Source organism: Erinaceus europaeus, chromosome 5, assembly GCF_950295315.1.
Source record: "Erinaceus europaeus chromosome 5, mEriEur2.1, whole genome shotgun sequence".
Taxonomy (NCBI): Eukaryota; Metazoa; Chordata; class Mammalia; order Eulipotyphla; family Erinaceidae; genus Erinaceus; species Erinaceus europaeus.
Genome location: NC_080166.1, coordinates 131,782,862 through 131,805,112, shown reverse-complemented (window position 1 = coordinate 131,805,112; position 22,251 = coordinate 131,782,862). Strand labels below are relative to the sequence as shown.

The 22,251-nt window shown below is 44.9% G+C and overlaps 1 protein-coding gene across 2 annotated transcripts in view; it reads right to left on the bottom strand.

Annotated features, from left to right (window-relative positions):
* The window catches only part of TPP2 (tripeptidyl peptidase 2), a 71,681-nt gene that overhangs the window by 6,620 nt on the left and 42,810 nt on the right, over positions 1 to 22,251 (bottom strand). Inside the window, exons 17-27 of one of the 2 annotated variants that reach the window (XM_060191831.1) lie at positions 17,472 to 17,626; positions 15,738 to 15,854; positions 15,414 to 15,514; positions 14,762 to 14,858; positions 13,318 to 13,455; positions 11,954 to 12,198; positions 11,639 to 11,717; positions 9,692 to 9,730; positions 4,440 to 4,591; positions 2,130 to 2,226; positions 1,036 to 1,166 (exon numbers count right to left, since the gene is read on the bottom strand). In XM_060191831.1, the coding sequence (XP_060047814.1) occupies positions 1,036 to 1,166; positions 2,130 to 2,226; positions 4,440 to 4,591; positions 9,692 to 9,730; positions 11,639 to 11,717; positions 11,954 to 12,198; positions 13,318 to 13,455; positions 14,762 to 14,858; positions 15,414 to 15,514; positions 15,738 to 15,854; positions 17,472 to 17,626 (1,351 nt within the window). The remainder of the gene's footprint in view (positions 1 to 1,035; positions 1,167 to 2,129; positions 2,227 to 4,439; positions 4,592 to 9,691; positions 9,731 to 11,638; positions 11,718 to 11,953; positions 12,199 to 13,317; positions 13,456 to 14,761; positions 14,859 to 15,413; positions 15,515 to 15,737; positions 15,855 to 17,471; positions 17,627 to 22,251) is intronic. The other variant, XM_060191832.1, reaches the window with a different exon arrangement.

Below are 22,251 nucleotides of genomic sequence, written 5' to 3'. Positions count from 1 at the left end.
CATTATATATGTATATATCTTTCTAGTTTGCTCCCCCTATACCCAAAAGTCTCTGTAACGTGACCTTAAAGCCAGAATCTGAGTCTAATTTTGCTGTGAGATCCCCTGAAGGCTGTGTGTGAGATAAGACAGTGTTGGGGGGGGGGGGAGGGGACGGGACGACAGACACGGGGACACACAGAAACTGGTAAGACTGAAGACCTGCTGATCTTAAGGTTCCTTCAGGAAGAGTGACATTCAGAAACGATTTGTCACGACATCAGGACGGACAAATGGATCTTAATGTCCACTGAGAGTTCAGAACGCCTCATGTGTGCTGTCCTACAGACACTGGGCTTTGATGAGATCACTGTTTCCATGAACTCAGCACCAGCAGCTGCTGAGAGGGCGCAGAGGGGACACAAGAGCCTCTGTGGCCCCTACGTTTGATGGGGTCAGAGTCCTCCTGTAACAAGGTGAACACTGACTAAGTGCCCGGCGCAGTGTGGACAGGCCTGCAGAGGCTATAGGCTGAGCAGAAGCCTGGGCTGCCTGGAGGGGCTCTCTGGAGGGCAATGATGGTGGGAACGAGGGCCAAAAGAACTCAGTTCATTTTCGATTAAGAACTAGCTTAGAATTTAACCTTATAGTGCACCGTGCATCTGTCTTCTCTGTTTGGCCAGGTCATTAAACTCTCTCTGCGGCTGAACCATTTGATCACAGCTACTCAAATCTGACTACCACAGGAGCCACGGGCAAGGAAGGCGGGAGGAGGAGGGACAGGGAGAGGGAAGAAAGAGAGAAAGAGAGAGGGAACGTCTTTTGTTTGTTTTTAAACTTTAACCTTAAAAATCTTAAAGGCCTGAAGAAAGCTGAGTCTTCTACCTAAGAAGGGACGGACGTGTCAGAATATTGTTAATCTCCATTATAACAAATATTAGAAAAGAATATTCTCAGGAATGTTAATCCCTACATTAAAGACAAAGAAACCAAAACCAAAACCAAAAAACACCCTAAGAAATGAGATGCAAGAAAGAGTATTTACTGGCTAGGTACTTTTTTATCGTGGCGGCATCGGGCCTGGGGTCAGTCTTCATGGCTATAAAGACCGCGAGGGCCGTCTGGTCTATGTGAGAAATCACAGCGTTGGCAGCGTCGACGATTTCATTCAGCCTTTTCATTCGTTCCTGGGGGAGAAGAGGGCGAAGTGAGTGGGCACACCAGTGAGGGAGCACACAGCAGCACTGTGTCCTGGGTCCCGGCCACCAGAGGCGCAGGGTCAGCGGGAGGACCGTGCTGTCGGCGGCCAGCCCAGGAGCCACTCTGCTCTCTCCTGACCTGAGCCTCTCTGCCTGCCAGCTGACACCCTGCTTACCATCCCCACAGTGGGGCGCACTGGCGACACACAAAGAAAAAGCACTGGGGTGGGGGTGGGGCTGAGTACAGGTCCCGGAACAGGATGGCAGAGGACCTAGTGGGGGCTGTATTGCTATGTGGAAAACTGAGAAATGTTATGCATGTACAGACTATTATATTGATTGTCAAATGTAAAACATTCATCCCCTAATAAAGGAAAAAATAAATTTAAAAAAAAGGAAGAAAGAAAAAGAAAAAGAAAGATGCAAAGTCCAAGCAGTAAAACAGAAAGCGCTGGCTGGTGAGACAGTCTTCCATGAAGGCGAGAGTGAACAAGACTAGCATATGGAACCCAACTGTGACTGCTGTGGTGTTTTCTGGGGTTTGCTCAGGTCTCAGAGGTCCCCCTTTCAGTACCTTCCTGCTCACTCTCAGCCCTCAGTGGTTTTTTAACTGACAGTAACCAGCAACTTGCTTACTGACACGGCTGCCCAGGAGAGCTGGGACAATGGGCAGTTAAGTGAGTTCTCTGGCTGAAGGGGCTTAGATTTGCGACAGACCAGGACCACTGCCTTTGGCTTCTTGTCTGCTACTCACACTGACTGGACAAGTCAAACTCACAATGCTGGCCAGGTCCTGGCATTGGCTTAATAAAAACAGCTTCACAGAACACCAGCTGTGAGGGAAGAACAGAACACAAAACTCTGGCGTGCACCTTCATCCAAAATACAAGCCTCGTCTATCTACCAGTTGCAGGCAAAGGAAGATGCTCATATGAAAAATAAACGCCCAACCTTCTCAGCGTCCAGCTGATGGAGTCGTGCCACGTACAGAGGAAGGTAGTTAGGATACGTTTCTTTCAGCTCATTGTAAATGTCACTAGAATCCAGCCTATGCACACAAGACAGACAGAAATAACCATTATTTCATTCCTACTGAAAGCAATCTTTCCTATTTTTTAAAAAATTTATTCCCTTTTGTTGCCCTTGTTGTTTATTGTTGGTAGTTGTTATTGATGTTGTCGTTGTTGGATAGGACAGAGAGAAATGGAGAGAGGAGGGGAAGACAGAGGGGGGAGAGAAAGACAGACACCTGCAGACCTGCTTCACCGCCTGTGAAGCGACTCCCCTGCAGGTGGGGAGCTGGGACTTGAACCGGGATCCTTACGCCGGTCCTTGCTCTTTGTGCCACATGCGCTTAACCCACCGCGCTACCGCCTGACTCCCAGTCTTTCCTATTTTTAATGCTGTTCAGCTGTTCCACTCAATGATATAAGGCATCCATCTGAAACATAAGCACAATCGCTACCAAACTTATCACTGCTGGAATTTGTATACATATGCTTAACCTAGAAAACAAGCAAAGAATAAAACCATCTCAATTTCAAGCTAAGAATCCCACAGTCTTGAATGAAGAGATATTCCCAGGTTCCAGACGGGACAGTGGAAATGGAGACAGAGGTCTTCCTCGCTTGTCCTCAGCTGCCCCCAGAACTCATCCCCTGAGACGGGCAGGGGCGACGGGTCTCCGTGTGGTAGACTTTTCACTGGAACACGTAGCTGGGGGGGTGGGGGGGGGGTGAGGGCCGCAGTGGTCTGGGCTCAAATTCCACAGGTTGTCTGTTCTTGCAGAGGTTTGGAAAATACTTCTGAATCAACGTTCCTCCCTTAGCTACACCCCCTTTGGGTCATTTCCATAGGGTTTCTGAAGTGGTTATTTTAAAAAAGAATTGCTAGTTTTACTTTTTCTTTCATCACAGGAATCTACTCCCCAGAGGGGAAAGCTTTCTGGGGAGGGGGCTCACGGGGCTCATCATGTCACAAGGCAATCTCTGCAGCTTTTGAAGGACTTTCCATGGTCTTTTCATCTGTTTATAACTTCTTGCTGTCAGCTAGAGACTGCCCAGGGGTGTCTGTCTGCGGGTGGAGAGTGGGAAGGCAGGTCTGAACAGGGACTGATTTGAACTGGTTCAGTCCCTGAGGGTCACACTCATGACAGATGGCTGTTTTTTGTAGGTTCTAATGACTGTGAGGATGGACCCACGGCAAACTAGTCTGGACACACACCAAAACTCAGCAGCAAAACACTGTGTAACACAAGCAGAAGCAGCAATCCAGTTAAAAGATTCAGAATAAACTTATTATGATGATGATGATTATTTTACCAGAGCACTGGTCAGCTCTGGTTTATGGTGGCATGGGGGATTGAACCTGTGACTTCGGAGCCTCAGGCAGGAGACACTTTTTGCATAACCATTATGCATCACAGAGAAAAGGCATACACATGTCAGATAACACAGATAACCCGCAGGGCCACACCCTATTAAACGACTATTAAATGACAAGGGAAGTGATCAGAAACAATTAGTAGACTGGGAAAAGGGGCCACGTCACCCCTACTGCATGTACAAATGCAGAGAAAGAGCAATTATAACCTTTGGAGCGTGGGCAAGAAGTGCTTAAAAAATTGTTTCCCTTTTACTTAACAAGACAGAGAGAAATTGAGATGAAGGGGAGGGGTTTGCCACCTGCAGGTGGGGACTGAATGGTCTGAATGTGTGTCCTTGCGCATGGGGACGGGCATGTGAACTCAAATCAGGTACAACACTGCCTGATCCCGGGCAAAAAGCGACTTTACTTTTTATCTTTCAATAAATCAAGTAAGTAATTCAAAAAAAAAAAAAAAATCACAAAAAGTTACTGTAAAAATGAATTACAAAGAAGTTCAAAATTGCTGATAATCCTATCTGTTGCAATTGGAGAGACAGAACTAAAGTGATGATTAAAGTCCGTTAAAAAACTTACTTTGGGGAGTTGGCTGGTAGCGTAAGGGTTATGTGCAGGTGGCGCAAAGCACAAGGACCGGCCTCAGGATTCCGTTAGAGGCCCCGGCTCCCCACCTGCAGGGGAGTCGCTTCACAGGCGGTGAAGCAGATCTGCAGGTGTCTGTCTTTCTTTCTCTCCCCGTCTTCCCCTCCTCTCTCCATTTCTCTATCCTATCCAACAACAATGACATCAGTAACAACAACAATAATAACTACAATAAAACAAGGGAACAACAAAAGGGAATAAATAAATATAAAGAAAAGGAAAAAAACAACTTACTTTGTCATCCACTGAATTTTCAGGTCTCGTAACGCTTCAGTGAACTCTTCTTTTAAATCTTTCTCTTTTTCTGCATCTTTTTCTTTATCTTTGCTGCCATTCTTAGTCTTTGTAGGTGCAGGTATCAGGTAGTAGTGGACAGGGATCACATCCTAGGGACGAGGGGAGTTCTTCTCAGGTTACTATGCCTAATGTCACTCAGGTAAAAATCACCTTTAATGGCCGATTATCACACGATATGGCCTGCACTGTCCGCCAGGCTCACAGGCCACAGTACAGTACGGCACAAATTCCAATCTGCCATCAAAGCAATTTCCTCCCACAGTCAATCCCCAAACCTGGAAGTACAGAGGCGTCTATTATCCTTTTTAAAATAAAGAGCAGGTTTCTCTCCATAGAGCATTTGGTATTAGTTTCGCTTGACAGGCTAATGACAGAAGTATGTGAGGCTCTCACATTCTGTTCCTGAGGAGAGCAAGGATTAAGCTCCTTAACTGGACTGCTGTAAGACCTGGAGGACAAAGTCACTCTTGCCCTCAGGGGATCTGTAATCTAGCTGGGGAAGAGAGACAAGAAACATGTAAGTGCAGATACGGACAGCTGAAGTGAATGAAGTCTAGCCAAGGGCAAGGACGGGGAGAGTGAGTATTGTAATAGTTGAGGGGAGTGCCCTAATGCACACGGAGCTTCGAGGAAGGCCGACAGAGATACTATGCTGCTCTGTTCAAATGAACCCAGAGGCTCTGTGTGCACTAACTTGCGTGAAGCAGAGGAGGGAGAAGGCGGATGAGCTTGCAATACAAGCACAGATGTCACCAGCTGAGCAGACGGGCTGTGGCCACAGTGAGTCGGGATACGGACTGGAACCCAGTCCGACAACCTGGAGTTTCCCGGAAGCTGGTGATATGGATAAAGAGGTTTGCTTTTTTTTTTTTTGGCTTACTGACTCTGGGCCTTGCACAGATTAAAAATGCCGGTTTGATTTTAACTTCTAACCGTGGGTGTTATCTGGAGGAAGGTTGAGAGGGAAAGGGGAGGAAAACAAGTTGGGAGCAAATCTAGGATCCAGGTGCTGCAAGTCCGCTTCAGAAGAGGACGAAAGTGAATGGATGTGAGGTGGTCTGTGAGGTGGTCTGTGAGGGCGGAATCAACAGAGCTTGTGGCAGGGCAGGAGCGGGAGTAGCATCCCCAGATGTGGCTGGAGTGTGCCCTGCTATGCAGATGTGCTGGTGCGTGACAAGTCAGAGTGGGGCTGGGGTCGGCAGACCAACGACTATGGCTGCAAAGTGAGCCAGGTGGGAAGGGGTGAGGCAGGGGCCAGGCACTCGCCAGCGCAAGCAGCCTAGAGGCACCAGCAGCTTCAGAGAGTGGGAGGCGAGGAGCTAAGAAAGAGATGATGGGAAAACAGGGACAAGATAAGCCGAGGGTCTTCTGGAAAGTCTAGCTTGGCAGAGAGAAGAGAATTATGTAGTTGCGTTTATTCCCATCTCTTTTATCAGCACACAAAGTCTCTCCTTATGAAAACGAGTGGGGTGAAGGACAAGCTGGAAATGAAATCACATTCCACTCACTGGATCCATTTTTGGTAGGACAAGGTGTCCTCAACCTTTATTAGCTCAACGTCTCCAATTCTATCTGCTGGTTTACAGCACAAATACCACTAAAAGAAGATCTTACATTTGCTTTAACAAAGTTTCTAAAACAGAGACAAATTAAGATACCTAACACCTACTGACTGGCCTTTTCTTGGGGGGGGGGGGAAGTACAGAAATTGACTTAAAAAAAAAAAATGATTGAAGAGCCAGGGTGGAGATTCAGAAGTACAGCACATGTCTGTGAGGCTCTGAGCCGACCCCGGGCACATTAAAGAAGAGAGAAAATACAGAGACTATCCTAAATTGCAGGGAGTTGCTCACCCTCTTACACAATAGTGCTGTAGGCTCACACCCTCCCCCAAGTATTTTGTCAGTGTAGTTACTACACAAGCATGCCTGCAGTAAGGTCTGATGAGCTTTGGGGTATGGCTGTTACAGTAGTTCTAAGAGTATATAAAATAAAATAACAACCATAACTTCAACGACTTGTTGAGAGTAGAGAAAACCCGTCCTGCACGAGAACTGCAGATTCAAGTCTAGGGCCGTGGGTGCCACCCTCTCTCTTGAGGCCAGGAAGCCTGGGAAAAAGTCAGGGGTGCTATGCTTGGGTGAGATTCTCCAGAACCTACCCTGCTCCTCTCTTCCCAAGAGCCACCCTCCCAGGTGGGCACCTCCTGGTGTAAAGTCAAGTCACAGCGTCCACAGAATCTGAGCTGTTGACTCATGGCTAAGTCAACTCCTGGGACGGGGGCTGCTTCAGCGCCATCTGGAGAGCACAGATGACAGACCTGGACGGACATGTAGCTGTCAACAGGATCCTGGCTCTTTTTCCTTGTCCAACAAGTGAAAATGTGAATGACAGGGCCGGTGAAGGGCACTGGCAGCCACATCCACTCTGGGCTGGTGTGTGTCTCCCTTGCCTCCCCTCCTCACCCACCACCAGGACCGAATGCACTGTGTGATCAGAGCAAGACATTCACTGTTATTCTTCCATAGAGAAGAGAGAAAACAGTTCAACTTAAAATCTATATAGCATGGGAGCTGGGGAAGGAAAAAGACCAGTCGAGCACACACAGATGGCGTGCTTTTTAGAGTCACTATTCTCACCGTTCACAAAGAACCTGCAAGTACCTGGCTCGAGTGACACTATTCGAAACATGAGAATATACCAAAGCAACCACTATGTCATCAGGCAGGACAACACGCCAATTAAGCCACCGCTTAACAAGCACGACTCGAGCAGTTCTTAAATGATTCAGTTACACAAATGCAACATCTCTGTACTTTCCTGCAAACCAAAATATGGATCTTCAACTTCAATCTACTTGAGTGCTGTTTCTGATTCTGAAAGATAAGCTACACGCCATCATATTATAACGAGGCTAACTAAGAAAGGGTGACATATACATTTTCAGATCGAGTCACTCGAACCTCCAGAGCAAAGCCACTGAGGACTGTGCACACAGTGTCAGGTGGCCTTTTGTTCAGGTAAATAGCTGCAAGTTAAAAACAAGAACGAGGGTGGGTAACATCAGAACCTCACCTGCACCTGCACCGAAGCCAGAAGGGGTGGGGAGAGAGAACTGCAGCAGCTGAGTTCTGCAGACACAACTTTACTGACCACCAAGCAGCAGTGAGCTTCCTGTCCACCGGAGTCTCGTCTCTCACAACCCTCGGGCAGTAACCCACCTAACCCCAAGATAAGCCACAGGAGGGAAAGTATCAGCTGACTGTGGGACATGTAGCTGCTGCTGCTGCTGCTTTTTTTTAACTGCCATCATTATTGCTGGGGCTTGGTACCTGCACAATGAATGATTCACTCCTGGCAGCCATTTTCTCTATTTTGTTTGATTGGACAGAGAGAAACTGAGAGGGGAGGAGGAGATAAGAGAGAGGGAGAGAGAGACACTTGTAGACCCCTTTCACTCCTCCTGAAGCATCACCCTGCAGGTGGGGAGCAGAGGCTCAAACTCAGGTCCTTGTGCATGGCAACGTTCAACCAGGTACGCCACTGCCTGGCTCTAGCTTCTTGTTTAAACAGGTTTCCATGATACTGTTTCCACTTTCTGTAAAGCAGTGCCTCTCAAGCTATTTCCATGAGCTCACAAAGACCGTCGAGTCATAAAGCGAAACTGCAGCTTCGTGAGTTTTGACGTTCTGAGACTTCCTGTTCTGTTCTCTTTTAAAGACTGTACTTAAATGAGTGATTTTACAGGCTCTCTACATGGGTCAAGGTGCCTGAGTGAGGGGCACTCTGTGCTCTGCAGAGGCCGGGCCCTCTCCAGGAAGATGGCTCCAGTGGTGCACGCCGTTCAAACACAAGTCTGACGCTTTCATGTCATAGAGACATTTCATGTCATTTTAATTTTTCGAAAAATTTGTTATTGGAGAGAGACACAGAGAGAAACTGAGAGGGGGAGGAGGAGACAGAGAGGGAGAGAGACAGAGACACCTGCAGCCCTGCTTCACCACTTGCGAAGCTTTCCCTCTGCAGGTGGGGGCCAGGGGCTTGAACTCGGGTTCCTGTGCACTGCAATGTGTGTGCTTAACCAGGTGTGCCACCGCCTGGTCCCTTACGTTGTTTTAATGAAGTTTTATCTGTTGTAACGTGGAGACTTTATAGCTTACCGCCACTGGGCATTAAAAGTGACCTTGCTGAGGGGTCCACCTGAGCGCACATGTCACCATGCGCATGGCCCTGCAGGGGGAAAGCTTCACAAGTGTTTCAACAGTGCTAAGGGCGCGTCTCTCTTTTTCTTGATCCATTTGCCCCATCCCTCTTGATTTCTGTCTCTGTTCAATAAAACACCAACATTTTAAAGGAGGAAGAAAATAGTCTGTGTTCTCTACATATTAATTCCGCTACTGCAAGGTTCCCTGCTTGCTCTTGAGAAGTCACTAAAATGCTGTGCACAGGTGAGCTCACAAAAATAGGTATTCTTTGCCTAAAGCTTACTTGGGATTGGATTTTTTTTTTTTCCTTTCAGTAAAACTTAGCTCCAGTAGTCTATTATTCAATAGTAATAGTAATATCTACTATTAGATATTGTCTAATAATTTGCAGGGACATTGACTAATCAGTCACAGGTAATAAGTCTCAAAATCTGTTCTTGGTATAGAGGCCTTTTGGTTTAAGTTTTAGTTGGGAGTCATGAGTTCTTAATTCTGTTCCACGGACTTTTTTCTTTTTCTTTCCTTTGCCCTTGACCATCCAGAACACAGTAGAAGAGCAGGGTATAAACTTTATATTTTAAGCTTATATAGAGTTACCCAATGTAAAATCTTGCCTAGAGCTTAAACCTAATTGTTCTTGACATACGTACTAGCAAAGCAAATCCACCTTTCTGTAGGGTTCTAGATATGCAATGCTTAGCCTCCTGGCAGTAAGACATGAAGAGCGCCGGCATTCTCTCCCTTGTTTAAACACAAAACCCAGGGGCCTTCCTGAAGTTTGTGGAAAGGAAAAAAAAAAAAAGCTTGAGGAAAGTAGTATGCCAACACCGATAAACTGAAAGCACTATACTGCAGAACTGAAAGGAAAGCAACCGAGAGGTCTTAAAAAAATATTTATAATCGTGACAGAAAAAAAAAAAAAAGGTGAGCTAAGAGGCAAATAAGGCTTTATGACATCTTTTTTTAAGAACTAACAGTCAGTACCTTTTTAAATTTTCCTTGTCGTTTGGCTGCAGACTGCCCCTGGGAGTTAGAAGGACATTCTGTAAGAAAACACGTGTGATCTAGACAGGATGGAGACAACCCCCACCTGGCCTGCTCTCCCAGTGTCCCTTCCACCTGTGAGCACCACGGCGCTCAAAAGGGTAGGGCCTGCGGCCACAACAGCATATGCGTTTAAGAGAGTAACATTGCCAGTTCATTTTTCTGAATGAAATTGCACTCAAGACATTATTGCTACAGGGCAAATGTTTTTCAACTTTTGATTAAAACAAATAAACAAAACAGACAAACAAACAAACAAATAACGCAGTGGAGCCAATCTGTTAACCATGAAGAAAGTCTTGACAACACGAGCAATTAAAAATTCAAAGTCTGATTTTTTCATGGACGTCACAAGCGTCAAAAACAAGCATCCTTTCAAGGTGACTGTGAAAGTCAGAGATGTGAAACCAAGAGTTCGCTCTCAACTAGCTAAACCAGGAGAAATGCAAAACTACTGAGGTGTACTGGGGGTTATAATTAACTTGGCCAGTGGGGGGGGGGGTTTGCTTGCTTTTAAGAAAACGTACCTTGATGATAATAACTTTAGTTCACTGCACACACTTACAGTTTAAAACTTCACAATTACCTCCGAAAGAATGCAGCCGGGAAGAAGTAACAAGCTCTAGATTGCTAGAGAGCATCCCTGAAAAAATGATGCTTGCCTGTCACTTGTATGACAAGGAAGCAAACACTTGGAGGAGCTCTTTGGGCTGGAAGCTCACGGTTGACACCCCTAGTGGAAGCAGCCACGCTGTCAGGGTAAAACAAGCTACTGACAAGATCACCGAGGGTTCTTAAAAACCCGTCCACCGCTGAATCCAAATATATTAACCACTGACCTACTTCAAATTCTCTCAAGTACATCTGGGATTTGCATTGATGCACTTATTTACATACAGTTTAAGCATATCTGATGTATTCTTTTTCTTTTACCTAGCCTGTTAATAAAATATACTAACTGAAAAGAGAGGCAAGCAATTCCAGGACAAACAATGTTTCCTAAACACAAAAGTTCCAAGTTATGTGCTGGTGAGAAAGAATAAACAAACTTTGGTCAGTACCCCCCCCCCCCCCCAAGAGGTCTCCTTGCTAATAGGTATGGGATCTACACACTTTGCTAAGGGCACCAGCACTCCCTGGAGGTGGCAGCAGACCTGCTTAAGCTGGAAAAATACGAATGCTCACAAGAAAAGCGACAACCGCCAGTAACAACTTTGACTGGCAGTGAATTTATGTGTCAAAAAAAAAAAATAACAAAACCTGATCTTATATAGACTATTCTCATAAAAACAGATGCAAAAGCAGTCACTTAGTAAAAGCCTAGCATTTGTCTCTAACATGTAATAACCATAAACAAGGTTTTAACAAAATGCTTAAGTTTTGAAACTGCAGAACAGGCAATGCCAGAAGAAATACTACAAAATCATGTAAATAATTACTCAAAACTCCAAAGAGGAAAGTCTATGTAAGTCTGAAAACCATCATTCACTAGCTGTGACTGATTCCTTTCTTTGAAGCCAAGTAGATCGGATTTATTTCTATGCCCACATTACGTTGGTTGAAATGCTCAAATGCTGTAATTTTAAACACTCCCTTCACCCCTAGCCAGGTATGATTTGGTCTGAAAGTTTCCCAGGAAGGTCAAGGAGACCAGCCAAATGAGTTGACAGGCTCGTCACCCCACTACACAGGCTTGGGAAAAAGAATGTTAAATATATGTTAAATTATGAAAAAAATAAAATAAAATAGTAGTTACTAGTAAGTAGTTACTACTTCTTTCCCCCAAGAAGAGCTTCTCTTTTGCATATTCTGAAATGTGTAATTCTTTCCCACCTTACAGAATTAGTCTGGGGGAGGTGGGATCAGTGTGATAAAACCAATACTTACAGCTTTCTTCCCAAGTTCAGTCTTTGACAAAGTTAAGGATCCTGCAAGGTAGCACCCAGGTCCTGCCCCTTTAGGGATTCTAGTAAGAAAATTGAAAAGGAGAAAAAAACAAAAGAGGAGGTTTCACAGAGATAATAAGGGGAAGCGCTACAACATCCACATTCTGCATCGATTCCCAATTTCAACTCTTCAAAAATCAGCGGGAGAAGTTAAGTTCTAAATTTAACTTCTCCCGCTGGAAGAAGGCGATGGACCAAAGTGAACAGGCTAGTTAGTGTCTAAGGTGGCTAGCAAGTGTCGCAGGGCATCACTTACTTGTCATCGGGTAGGGAAGTGACAAAGAACGGCTGGTTATATTTAGGCGGCAATGTCAAGCTGTTTGATTTCTTCTTCCCCAGGAGGGCAAGGCTATGGTTTTCATGAATATCTAAACTCAAGGTAGTAGACAATCTATGAGAAACAATAAACGGAAGATCTTTGAGACGATCCAAATCACTGATTTGCTCGTGACGAATCTGTAGTCGAATTGTATAATCGCCTTTCTCCAACTTCAAGGAATACTGAAAAAAACAAACAAACAAAAAAAAACAAACCAAAAAACAGTGTTTGGGCAAAGTTAAAGTCTCGTCAACTAACATGGCAGCGGACTAAGGGGGGGGGGGGGAGGAGCAAGAAGCACATATGGGAGGCGGCTTTCATGAAGAGTCACTGCACAAGTAGCCAGGACAGAAACTGGAGAGCTGTCCGCATCAGACATGGCAGGCGCAAAGCGTCAGGGAGCTGGCGGCAGGTGCTATACTCCAAGCCCTCGCTCTTTCCACAGCTGGGGATTCCCCTCCTCAGCTAAATCAGCATCTGCTTCAGATGACGGAAACAATGCTTTCGAGGTCATGGGTGTTTGAGAGCTATATAGACCACTCTCAAAATTAGCCAGAGTCAAACGCTAATTAGACATGCATGTGTATGCAGAACACGCCTGGTTGTGGCCACACTCGAGGACAGACAGGAAATAGAGGGAAAGGAGTACAGACCCCTCTGCCCCAGGTAGACCCCTCTCCTCTGTCCAGTGAGGAGGGTGGGCTCTGTATTCGGCATCAGCAATGTCTTCTAAGGAGATTAAATCAATTTTAAATGAAGACAGAGGACAGGTGACAGGAGCTCGCTCTGAAGAAAAAGGCCATCATTCCTAGAACGACTAACTGGAAGATCCCTGTGCAGACGGTTTTCCTTATTTCGCATAGAACACTACAGGAAGTTAGTAATTTCTCTGTAACATTACAGCTAGAAATCCACTTGTCTAAGTTAGATGACTAACTGCCTTGTTCTCCTCCGTACTATAGCACCTGGCGCACGGCTGTCCGAGGAGGAAGCAGAATGTGAATGTTCTGCAAAGGGAGGCACTTGGTGCTGGGCAGTGCTCTGGGCCTGTGCTTCAGCCTCAACGGTCAACCGCAGACAACTCCCGCCTGCCCTTCAGGGGGATGCCACAGGGGCAAACACTATGTCTGCGAGCATTCGCTTCTAGCCTAAGCTCCACTCAGCTGAAAAGCGTCCGTCTGTTCTCCAGCAGATAAATGAACCTCTAGGAGCGTACGAGCAAAGCTATGCCTTTTCGGGGCCTCGCTAGGTGAGCCGGAAGGAACTTCTGTTAGTTCTAAAAGCCTCCACTGCTTTCCTACCTGATGTGGATAGGCATCTCCTGAGCCCATTTGCCTCTTGTTTTGGTCAAATATAATCCACAGCTGGCTGTCAAATTCTGACTCGTAGAGCAGTTCGCAGAGCAGTGGGCAGCTTGGAGTTACTTCTCCACTCTTGGGCTATAAAAACGTAAGAACCAATTAACACAGCTTATGTGATTCCTAACACAGATTTGTAGTACCACTGATGAAAATTTCAACATTAAAAGTCTTAAAAATGTTCTCTTGCGGTAACCAACTTTTAAAAATGCAGGACACATCTGGTGTTTTAGAACTCCCCCCCACCCCCCCAAAAAAAGTACTTTGCTGGGCTGCTGAAACAGCTCACTTGGATGGTACAAGACCAGAGTCGAGCTCAGTTCCCACAGTACTCAAGGAAGCTCTGGTCTCTCACTTTCTTGCATAAACTTACAGGACTAGCTATCTTTCTTCACTGACAAAGTGACATTCTTTAAGAACCTCTAATCATTTCAGTCAGCTGAAATTTGCAATTTGCTAAAGTCAAATCACTTCCATGACATTAAAACCAAATTCAGGGCCAGGTGGTGGCACACCCGGTTGAGCATGCACATTACTATGCTCAAGGGCCTGGGTTCAAGGCCCCCTCTCCACCTGTAGAGGGGAAGCTTGACAAATGGTGAAGCAAGTACTGTAGGTGTGACTCCCCCCCGCCCCCCATTCACAATTTCTCTCTGTCCTATCACACGGACTTTGGCTAATTCTGCTTCTGTTTCTACCCGTGTTGGTCATCACACCAGGTTCCCTTACATTGCCTGATGCTGTGGTCTATTTACATAATCACTGTTTTGCCTGAGACCCGCCCTGCCTGCACTCGTTAGATGGAAGCTGGCTATCTTTCATGCTCTTCCCACCTACTCTCCTACCCACTTCCTTTTTCCGACCTGCCACTTTATATCAGAAGATATAAAGGCACATCAATAAAGGCAGCATTGGATTGTGTTCCCGCTCAGCCATGAGTTCCTGGTCGTCTTTCTTCTGCCCCCGAAGCTAGCCCGGCAACGGACTACTACATAAATATTAAAACAAACTAAATTCATCTTATAGGCTGATAAGTACTTTACTGAAACCTTAGTGATATCACTCGTGATACTACCTCCACTATTCTCCCAGCTGGAAATCATTTTGCTGTCCCACTGTTCTGACAGCTGCTTCAGGGAGCCATCAGGCCCACTACTGTCACCAAGAGGTGCAGACAACACGCCCAGCAGTGAACAGGTGCCATCGGTTATAAAACGAAGTCTCTAAGGCCAGAGTCTATGACTCCTGACTGAAAGGAACTTAAATGGTCACAAACAATTTCCCAAAGTGGCCGGTGCTCATTTCATTCATATACACGAAGACTTTTTTTTTCTTCCCCTCTTGACTTCTCATTTTCCAGTCCTTAAGTAAGACGTCTTACACTTACTTGATGGAAATTATATGTCAGGATCATCTCGTAAAGTTGACGGTTATTTGGCAAAACATCTCTTGAACCCAAAGGTCTTGTTTTTGCACTTAGTGGGCTGTAATCACAGACAACCACATTTAAGAGTTCATTTAAAAAAGCAAATAGTGAACCATCATTAACAAAAGCTAGAACACATCTTAACGAGTCGACTGTCCTCTTAGGATGCTACTGACTTAAATCGTGGCTATACAGAGACTTTAACCGTTGCCACTTGAAAAAGGGAGCATCTTCAAGCTAAAAATACTTGCAAACGTCAAGCCGAGAGCTCTCCACACAGACAGAGCTCCGTGACTGTATGAGCGGCCGAGCAGAAGACAGGCTGCATGTGCCCCCTCAGGCTTGCAGCCCATCCCAGCTGCAGGCAGCGCTTACACAGCACCACAGACAAGGCCATGCAGGGCGCTGTGCTGAGAGCTGGGCACATGCCACTTGGGCAAGAAGCTGCTGCAACTTCTCAAGAGAGCTATTAGCATTCCTAGATCGGAAAGGTGAGGACGGACGTGTGCCCCCCAGCATGCTGATGCACTTAGACAGCGTCGGGTATCTCCCCATCTCCCCGGGCCGCCACATCAAAGCGCAACATCTGCGGCCCTAACACATGTAGAGGTACCGTAGAGTCTGCACCCAGCTCTTCAGGGTTATGCAGGGAGCCAGATCTTCGTATTTCAAAGAGGACTGAACGTCAAAACGGTTGATGCCTTCGGATGCATGCTGAAAGGATAGTTACCCAATTAATTTCTCAAACTGTATTGAAAACAAGTTTTCAAGAATAATACTCTGTACCTAAAACAAATGCATGGGGTTACAAAGCTTTACAAGCACCTATGAACAAAGACAGCGGCTATTTTCAGAACACTGGTAACTCCCCCATCAATGGTCGGGTCCACTGCTCAGAGAAGTCCAAGGCGAGAGAGGATGGAGACATGGCACTTACGATATTTAGCTGCGGAGCAGTGCACACGATCCCGTGGAAGGAAATGGTGTAGTCGATGTTGACGTCACTGAGACTGGCCCACCAGCGAGCAATGCAAAACTCGATGGCCTTCCCGCCCTGTGGAGAAAATAAAACACAGGTTGCAGATGTGGAAAGCTCTTTCCTTAATTCATCTCCCATTGTAGAATACAGATGAATGCTGCGGAGACATTCTGTGCTCTCAAACCTTCCCATTTGTACAGCAAGAAAACACAAGGAACTTTTATTAGGTATGCTTGGAGGAGGAATGCCCATGACAGATGCCGAGGGTGTTGGCGTTTACATGCAGGGTTACTCATTCAGAACGCTAACTTGCCAGTTATAAAAGATCTGAGGCAGCTTTTGAAAACACCTACAATAAAAAAAAAATGGAGGAGTAAAACTGGAGTAAATATTTGTACAAAAGAAAAGCAATTAAGACCCGTGAACAGAGGAAGGGCGGTACAGATCTGGAGGTTTTAGGCTCAGAGTCGTCTGGAAACCACAGCAACCAGGAATTATGCTCACTCACACATTCTCTCGACTGAAAACAAGAAAGAAAACAAGACTTGCTCATTTACACTGAATTTCAATGTAAGTTTTGAGTAATCAGCATATTAAAAAGTTTAAAGGGGATATGGAACACAAGTGAGAGTAAACAGAAGGAAACATCCTGTGACCAGCTGAAAACAAAGAAGTGAGTCAGGTGGGAGCCTGCAGCAGAACTGGCTTCATGGATTCTCAGTGAAATACTAACCAAATAGCCCAGGCAAGGCGCATAAAAGTCTTCAAGGAGGAAATGAGCTACGGTGAGTGGAGGAAGCAGTTTCATTCACATGCATCTTGCAAGGGGTCAGAAGCTTTAAGACCAACACACACACACACACACACACACACACACACACTCACTCACTCTCTTTCTCTCTTTAAATGACTTATTTAATTTTAATGAAAGAGAGATACAAATAGAGACAGGCCAGAGTACTGCTCAGCTCTGGCTGATGGTGGTACTGAGGATTGAACCTGGGATCTCAGAGTCTCAGGCAGGAGTCTTTTGCAGGACCATTATGCTGTCTATCTTCCTGCTTCATTTATTTGGTATTAATAAAAAATACAGTCAAAATGCACCTCAAACACAAACCATAAAATCAAAATCAAATACTTAATATTATCAGAAAAGAAAAAGTTTATGAAACAACAAAAGAATTATTATTATTATTATTTTACCTGCATCAAGAATCAATCCACTGCTCTTGGAGGCCATTTTTTTCCCATTTTGTTGCCCTTATTGTTGGATAGGACAGAGAGAAATGGAGAGAGGAGGGGAAGACAGAGAGGAGAGAAAGATAAACACCTGCAGACCTGCTTCACCATTAGTGAAGCGACCCCCTGCAGGTGTAGAGCCTGGGGTTCGAACTGGGATCCTTACTGCAGCCCTTGTGCTTTGTACCATGTGTGCTTAACACCCCACTGCACTACCACCCAGCCCCCAAAGAATTATTTTTTATACTCTGTGCATAGAAGAGAGGGAGAGGAAAAGTGATGGAGACACACACACACACACACACACACACACACACACACACACACACACCCCATGGCACCGCTCCATCAGATGTGGTGTCAGGTACTGAACCCAGGGACCCATGCAGGCAAAGCAGATGCTTCACCTTCTGGCCACCTCCCCAGCCTCCTGAATCACTAATGGGAACTTACTAAGACAGGGAAAGCTTCGGTCAATGTGCCTTTTTCAGGAAGGGAACAGAACTTATAGAACTCGTGGCTCCGGTAGGCTCTCTGCTTCACAAGCTGAACCGCATGGAGAACGAACTTGGCCGACACGTCCGAAGAGCAGGAACACACGGTGACTTCTGAAAGTACCAAGAAACGGCGGGGCTTTAGGGGGCAGCATCTAAAACGCGCACAACATGGTTCTAACAGTGCCTACCTCCTAAGGAATCACATACTGTTGTTAAAATTCGGAGGCTCCTGCTGGCCGGGCTAGCTTCACGGGCGGGTAACAGAGACGACCAGAGACATACGGCTGGGCAGGGAAGCTGTATTTCTTTATTCAGGAACGATTCATAAACTAAACCAAACTAATCACCAAACAGAACTCTGCTGTCTCTTTGCGGCGGCGCAAGCACTCTCTCTTACTCTGCAACTCTCCAACTCTGGAACTCTGGAACTCTGGCGGGGTTCCTTGGGGCGGGACCAAGCGGGCCCGTGAAACTAACTGGACTGATCCAATTCTCTTGGCGGGGGAGAACTAGAACAACCCAATGTAAAGCATACAACAATTCCCCCTTTTCTCTTTAACTAAATGACTACAGTATCAAGGGTGTTGGGTGAACAGAAACCTATATCGTACAGGCATTTTTAAAAAAAGAAACTGGCACAAACATGGAGAAACATGTAAGCAAGTAACAAGAACCAGTGTGCTGCCAAGGGAAGGCCTGAGGGGGCCATTTTTGCCTCTGGGGGGCGTACTTTCTTGCCTCTGGGGGGCGTACTTTCTTGCCTCTGGGGGGCGTACTTGCCTCGACGGGCATTTGCATGGGGGCAGGGAACGGCCTAGAGTCCCAAAGGCAGCTGGCTGCAATTTACTTACTATGAAACAAATAGTATATACCTCTGTGGTCTAGCAGAGGGGCTGTGAGAGTCTCTTTGCATAACCACTGGATTATCTCTGCCCCACCCTGCTTTCTCTCTTGGTCTGGAGTCAGTGATTAAGCTAAGAAGCCTACTTATAGTTTAAAAGCCCTTAGGCTCCCATAGCTTACATGGAAGAAAATGAACAAAAGAGGCTTTTATGCCACTGAGCTCCAACTCAGGGATTAAAATACTATTGAAACAAACTGTCAATTTCCACAACTGTGAACCTTTTAATTACCTTACTTAGACACAACTCAATCCAGGCGAGAGAGATCAGTAATTTGAACAGTACTGAGAGAGAGACCTCATAATAGACTATATAAAATGGTTAAACAAACAAGAAGAAATATTGGAGAAATGAACCAGGACAAGAGTCCAGCTAAAAGCCCCCCAAAGCTTGAAGCACAAAATAATGAGGTCAACATCCAAACACTAGTTAAGGAAATAATCAAAGGAGTGAGTAAAGAGTTTCAAAGAATTGTCATAAGAAATGCAGAAACAATGCATGAGACCCTGGAAGAAAACACTAATTATCTCAAGGTTATTAGAGAGCTTAAAGCTAAACTAGCTAAGAACACAACTAGCTGAACAAGCTAAAACACTATTAGAACAGGGTAACAAAACAGATGAACTCCAGAAAACAGTAGAGAGGAGAGAGAATAGAATCAATGAGGCTGAAGATATAATTAGTAAGATCGAGGACAAAAATAGAGACAACTAAAAAAGAAGTAAGAGATCTCAAAGAGATTAAGAGATACTGAAAACAACAACAGAGACCTATGGGATGACTTCAAAAGAAATAATATAGGGGGGCCAGGTGGTGGCGCACCTGGTTAAGCGCACACATTATAGTGTGCAAGGATCCAGGTTCAAGTCCCTGGCCCCCACCTGCAGGGGGAAAACTTCACAAGTGGTGAAGCAGGTCTGCAGTTGTCTCTGTCTCTCTTCAGCACTATATCCCCTCCCCTCACAATTTCTCTTTGTCTCTATTCAAAATCAATAAATAAAGATTAAAATAAAAAAAAAAAAGAAATAATATAGGCATTATTGGCTTGCCAGAGGAAGAAAGAGAGGGAGGGGAAGAAAGCATTCTTCAGGACATAATAGCTGAGAACTTCTCTAGTCTAGACAACATAAAAGTCACAAAGGTTCAATAAGCCCAGAGGGTCCCAAACAGAATAAACCCAGGCGTAAAAGACACCAAGACACATCATATTTAGAATGGAAAGGAATAAGGATAAAGAAAGGATCCTGAAGGCTGTAAGAGAAAAAACAAAGAGTCACGTCCAGAGGAAAACCCTTAAGATTAGCAGCAGACTTCTCCACACAAACACCACAGGTGAGAAGAGAATGGGAAGGTATCTATGGAATGCTCAATTAGAAAGGCTTTCAACCAAGACAAATGTATCCTGCTAGACAGTCATTCAGAGTAGATGGAGGCATCAAAATATTGTCAGACAAGCAACAGTTGAAAGAATTAACAGGGAGTTGGGCGGTGGCCCAGTGGGTTAAGCGCACATGGCACAAAGCGCAAGGACCCCCGGCTACCACCTGCAGGGGAGTCACTTCACAAGTGGTAAAGCAGGTCTGCAGGTGTCTTTCTCTCCCCCCTCTTATTTATCTCTGTCCTATCCAACAATAATGACATCAGCAACCACAACGCTGTTAAACAGCAAGGGCAACAAAGGGAAAATAAATTTTAAAAATTACTTTAAAAAAAAAAAAAAAAGAATCAACAATCACCAATCCTGCCCTGAAAGAAGTTCTCAAAGGTCTCCTGTAAACAGTCAGACCACCATAAATATGCCATATATCAGAACACTCTAAAAACCTACAATAATGGCGTTAAAATATCTTCAATCTTTGATATCAATAAATATCAATGGCTTGAATTCACCTATGAAAAGGCACAGAGTAGGAAGATGGATCAGAAAACACAACCCAACAATACATTGTCTACAAGAAACCCAAATAACTCAACAAGACATACACAGACTCAAAGTGAAAGGATGGAAAACTATCATACAAGCCAATGGTCCACAAAAAAGGGCAGGAACAGCTATTCTCATATCTGACATGACAGACTTAAAAAAAATTTTTTTAAAGATAGGGATGGACACTACTTAATGCTCAGAGGATCAGTCAATCAAGAGACAGTAACAATTATTAACATCTATGCACCCAATGAGAAGCCATCTAAATACATCAAACGTCTACTGAAAGAGCTACAGCAATATATTAACAGCAACACAGTCATAGTAGGGGACTTCAACACCCCACTCTCTCAACTTGACAGACCATCCAGGCAGAAATTCAATAAAGACATGAGGGAGCTAAATGAGGAGATAGATGAACTAGAACTATTGGACATTTTCAGTCATTCATCCCTATAACTGGAATACACATTCTACTCAAGTCCACATGGGTCATTCTCAAGGATAGACCATATGTTAGGCCACAAAGACAGCATCAACAAATTCAAGAGCATTGAAATCATCCCAAGCATCTTCTCAGACCACAGTGGAATTAAACTAACACTTAACAATCAACAAACCATTAGTAATAGTCCCAAAATGTGGAAGCTCAACAGTACACTACTTAACAACTACTGGGTCAAAGAAGAAATCAAAATGTTTCGAGAGTTCAATGAAAATGAAGACACAAGCTATCAAACTATTTGGGACACAGCTAAGGCAGTACTGAGAGCGAAGTTCTTAGCCATACAAGCACACATTAGGAAACAAGAAAAAGCACAAATAAACAGCCTGATAGAAGAAGGAGAAGAACAAAATTGACAAACCAACCAAAATATAAAGAGCTTGCCAAACTCATCAACAAGAAAACAAATAACCCCGTCCAAAAATGGGGAGAGGACATGGACAGAATAGTCACTATAGAAAAAATCCAAAAGGCCGAGAAACACATGAAAAAAATGCTCCAAGTCTCTGTCAGAGAAATGCAAATAAAAACAACGAGATACCACCTCACTCCTGTGAGAGTGTCATACATCAGAAAAGGTAACAGCAGCAAATGCTGGAGAGGTTATGGGGTCAAAGGAACCCTCCTGCACTGCTGGTGGGAATGTCAATTGGTCCAACCTCTGTGGAGAGCAGTCTGGAGAACTCTCAGAAGGCTAGAAATGGACCTACCCTATGATCCTACAATTCCTCTCCTGGGGATATATCCTAAGGAACCCAACACACCCATCCAAAAAGATCTGTGTACACTTCTTGGCAGCACAATTTTTAATAGCCAAAACCTGGAAGCAACCCAGGTGTCCAACAACAGATAAGAGGCTGAGCAAGTTACGGTATATACACACACACAATGGAATACTACTCAGCTGTAAAAAATGGTGACTTCACCGTTTTCAGCCGATCTTGGATGGACCTTGAAAAATTCATGTTAAGCGAAATAAGTCAGAAATAGAAGGATGAATATGGGATGATCTCATTCTCAGGCAGAAGTTGAAAAGCAAGATCAGGAGACAAAACACAACCTGAACTGGAGTTGGTGTATTACACCAAAGTAGAAGACACTGGGTGGGTGGGGGAGATAATACAGGTCCAAAAAGGATGACAGAGGACCTAGTGTGCATTGTATTATTATGTGGAAAACTGGGAAATGTTATGCATGTACAAATTATTGTATTTACTGTCGAATGTAAAACATTAATTCCCCAATAAAGAAATTTAAAAAAAAAGTACAACCATCACAACTAGCTTTGCCCTGAGGCTGAGCAGGAGGTAATCAAAGTCACTGTTAAGCAGGAGCTGTCACCTACCTAGCATTCACCTGTTCCAGCAGGAGGAACGCAGAACTAGGGTTAGTTCTTGGTTGA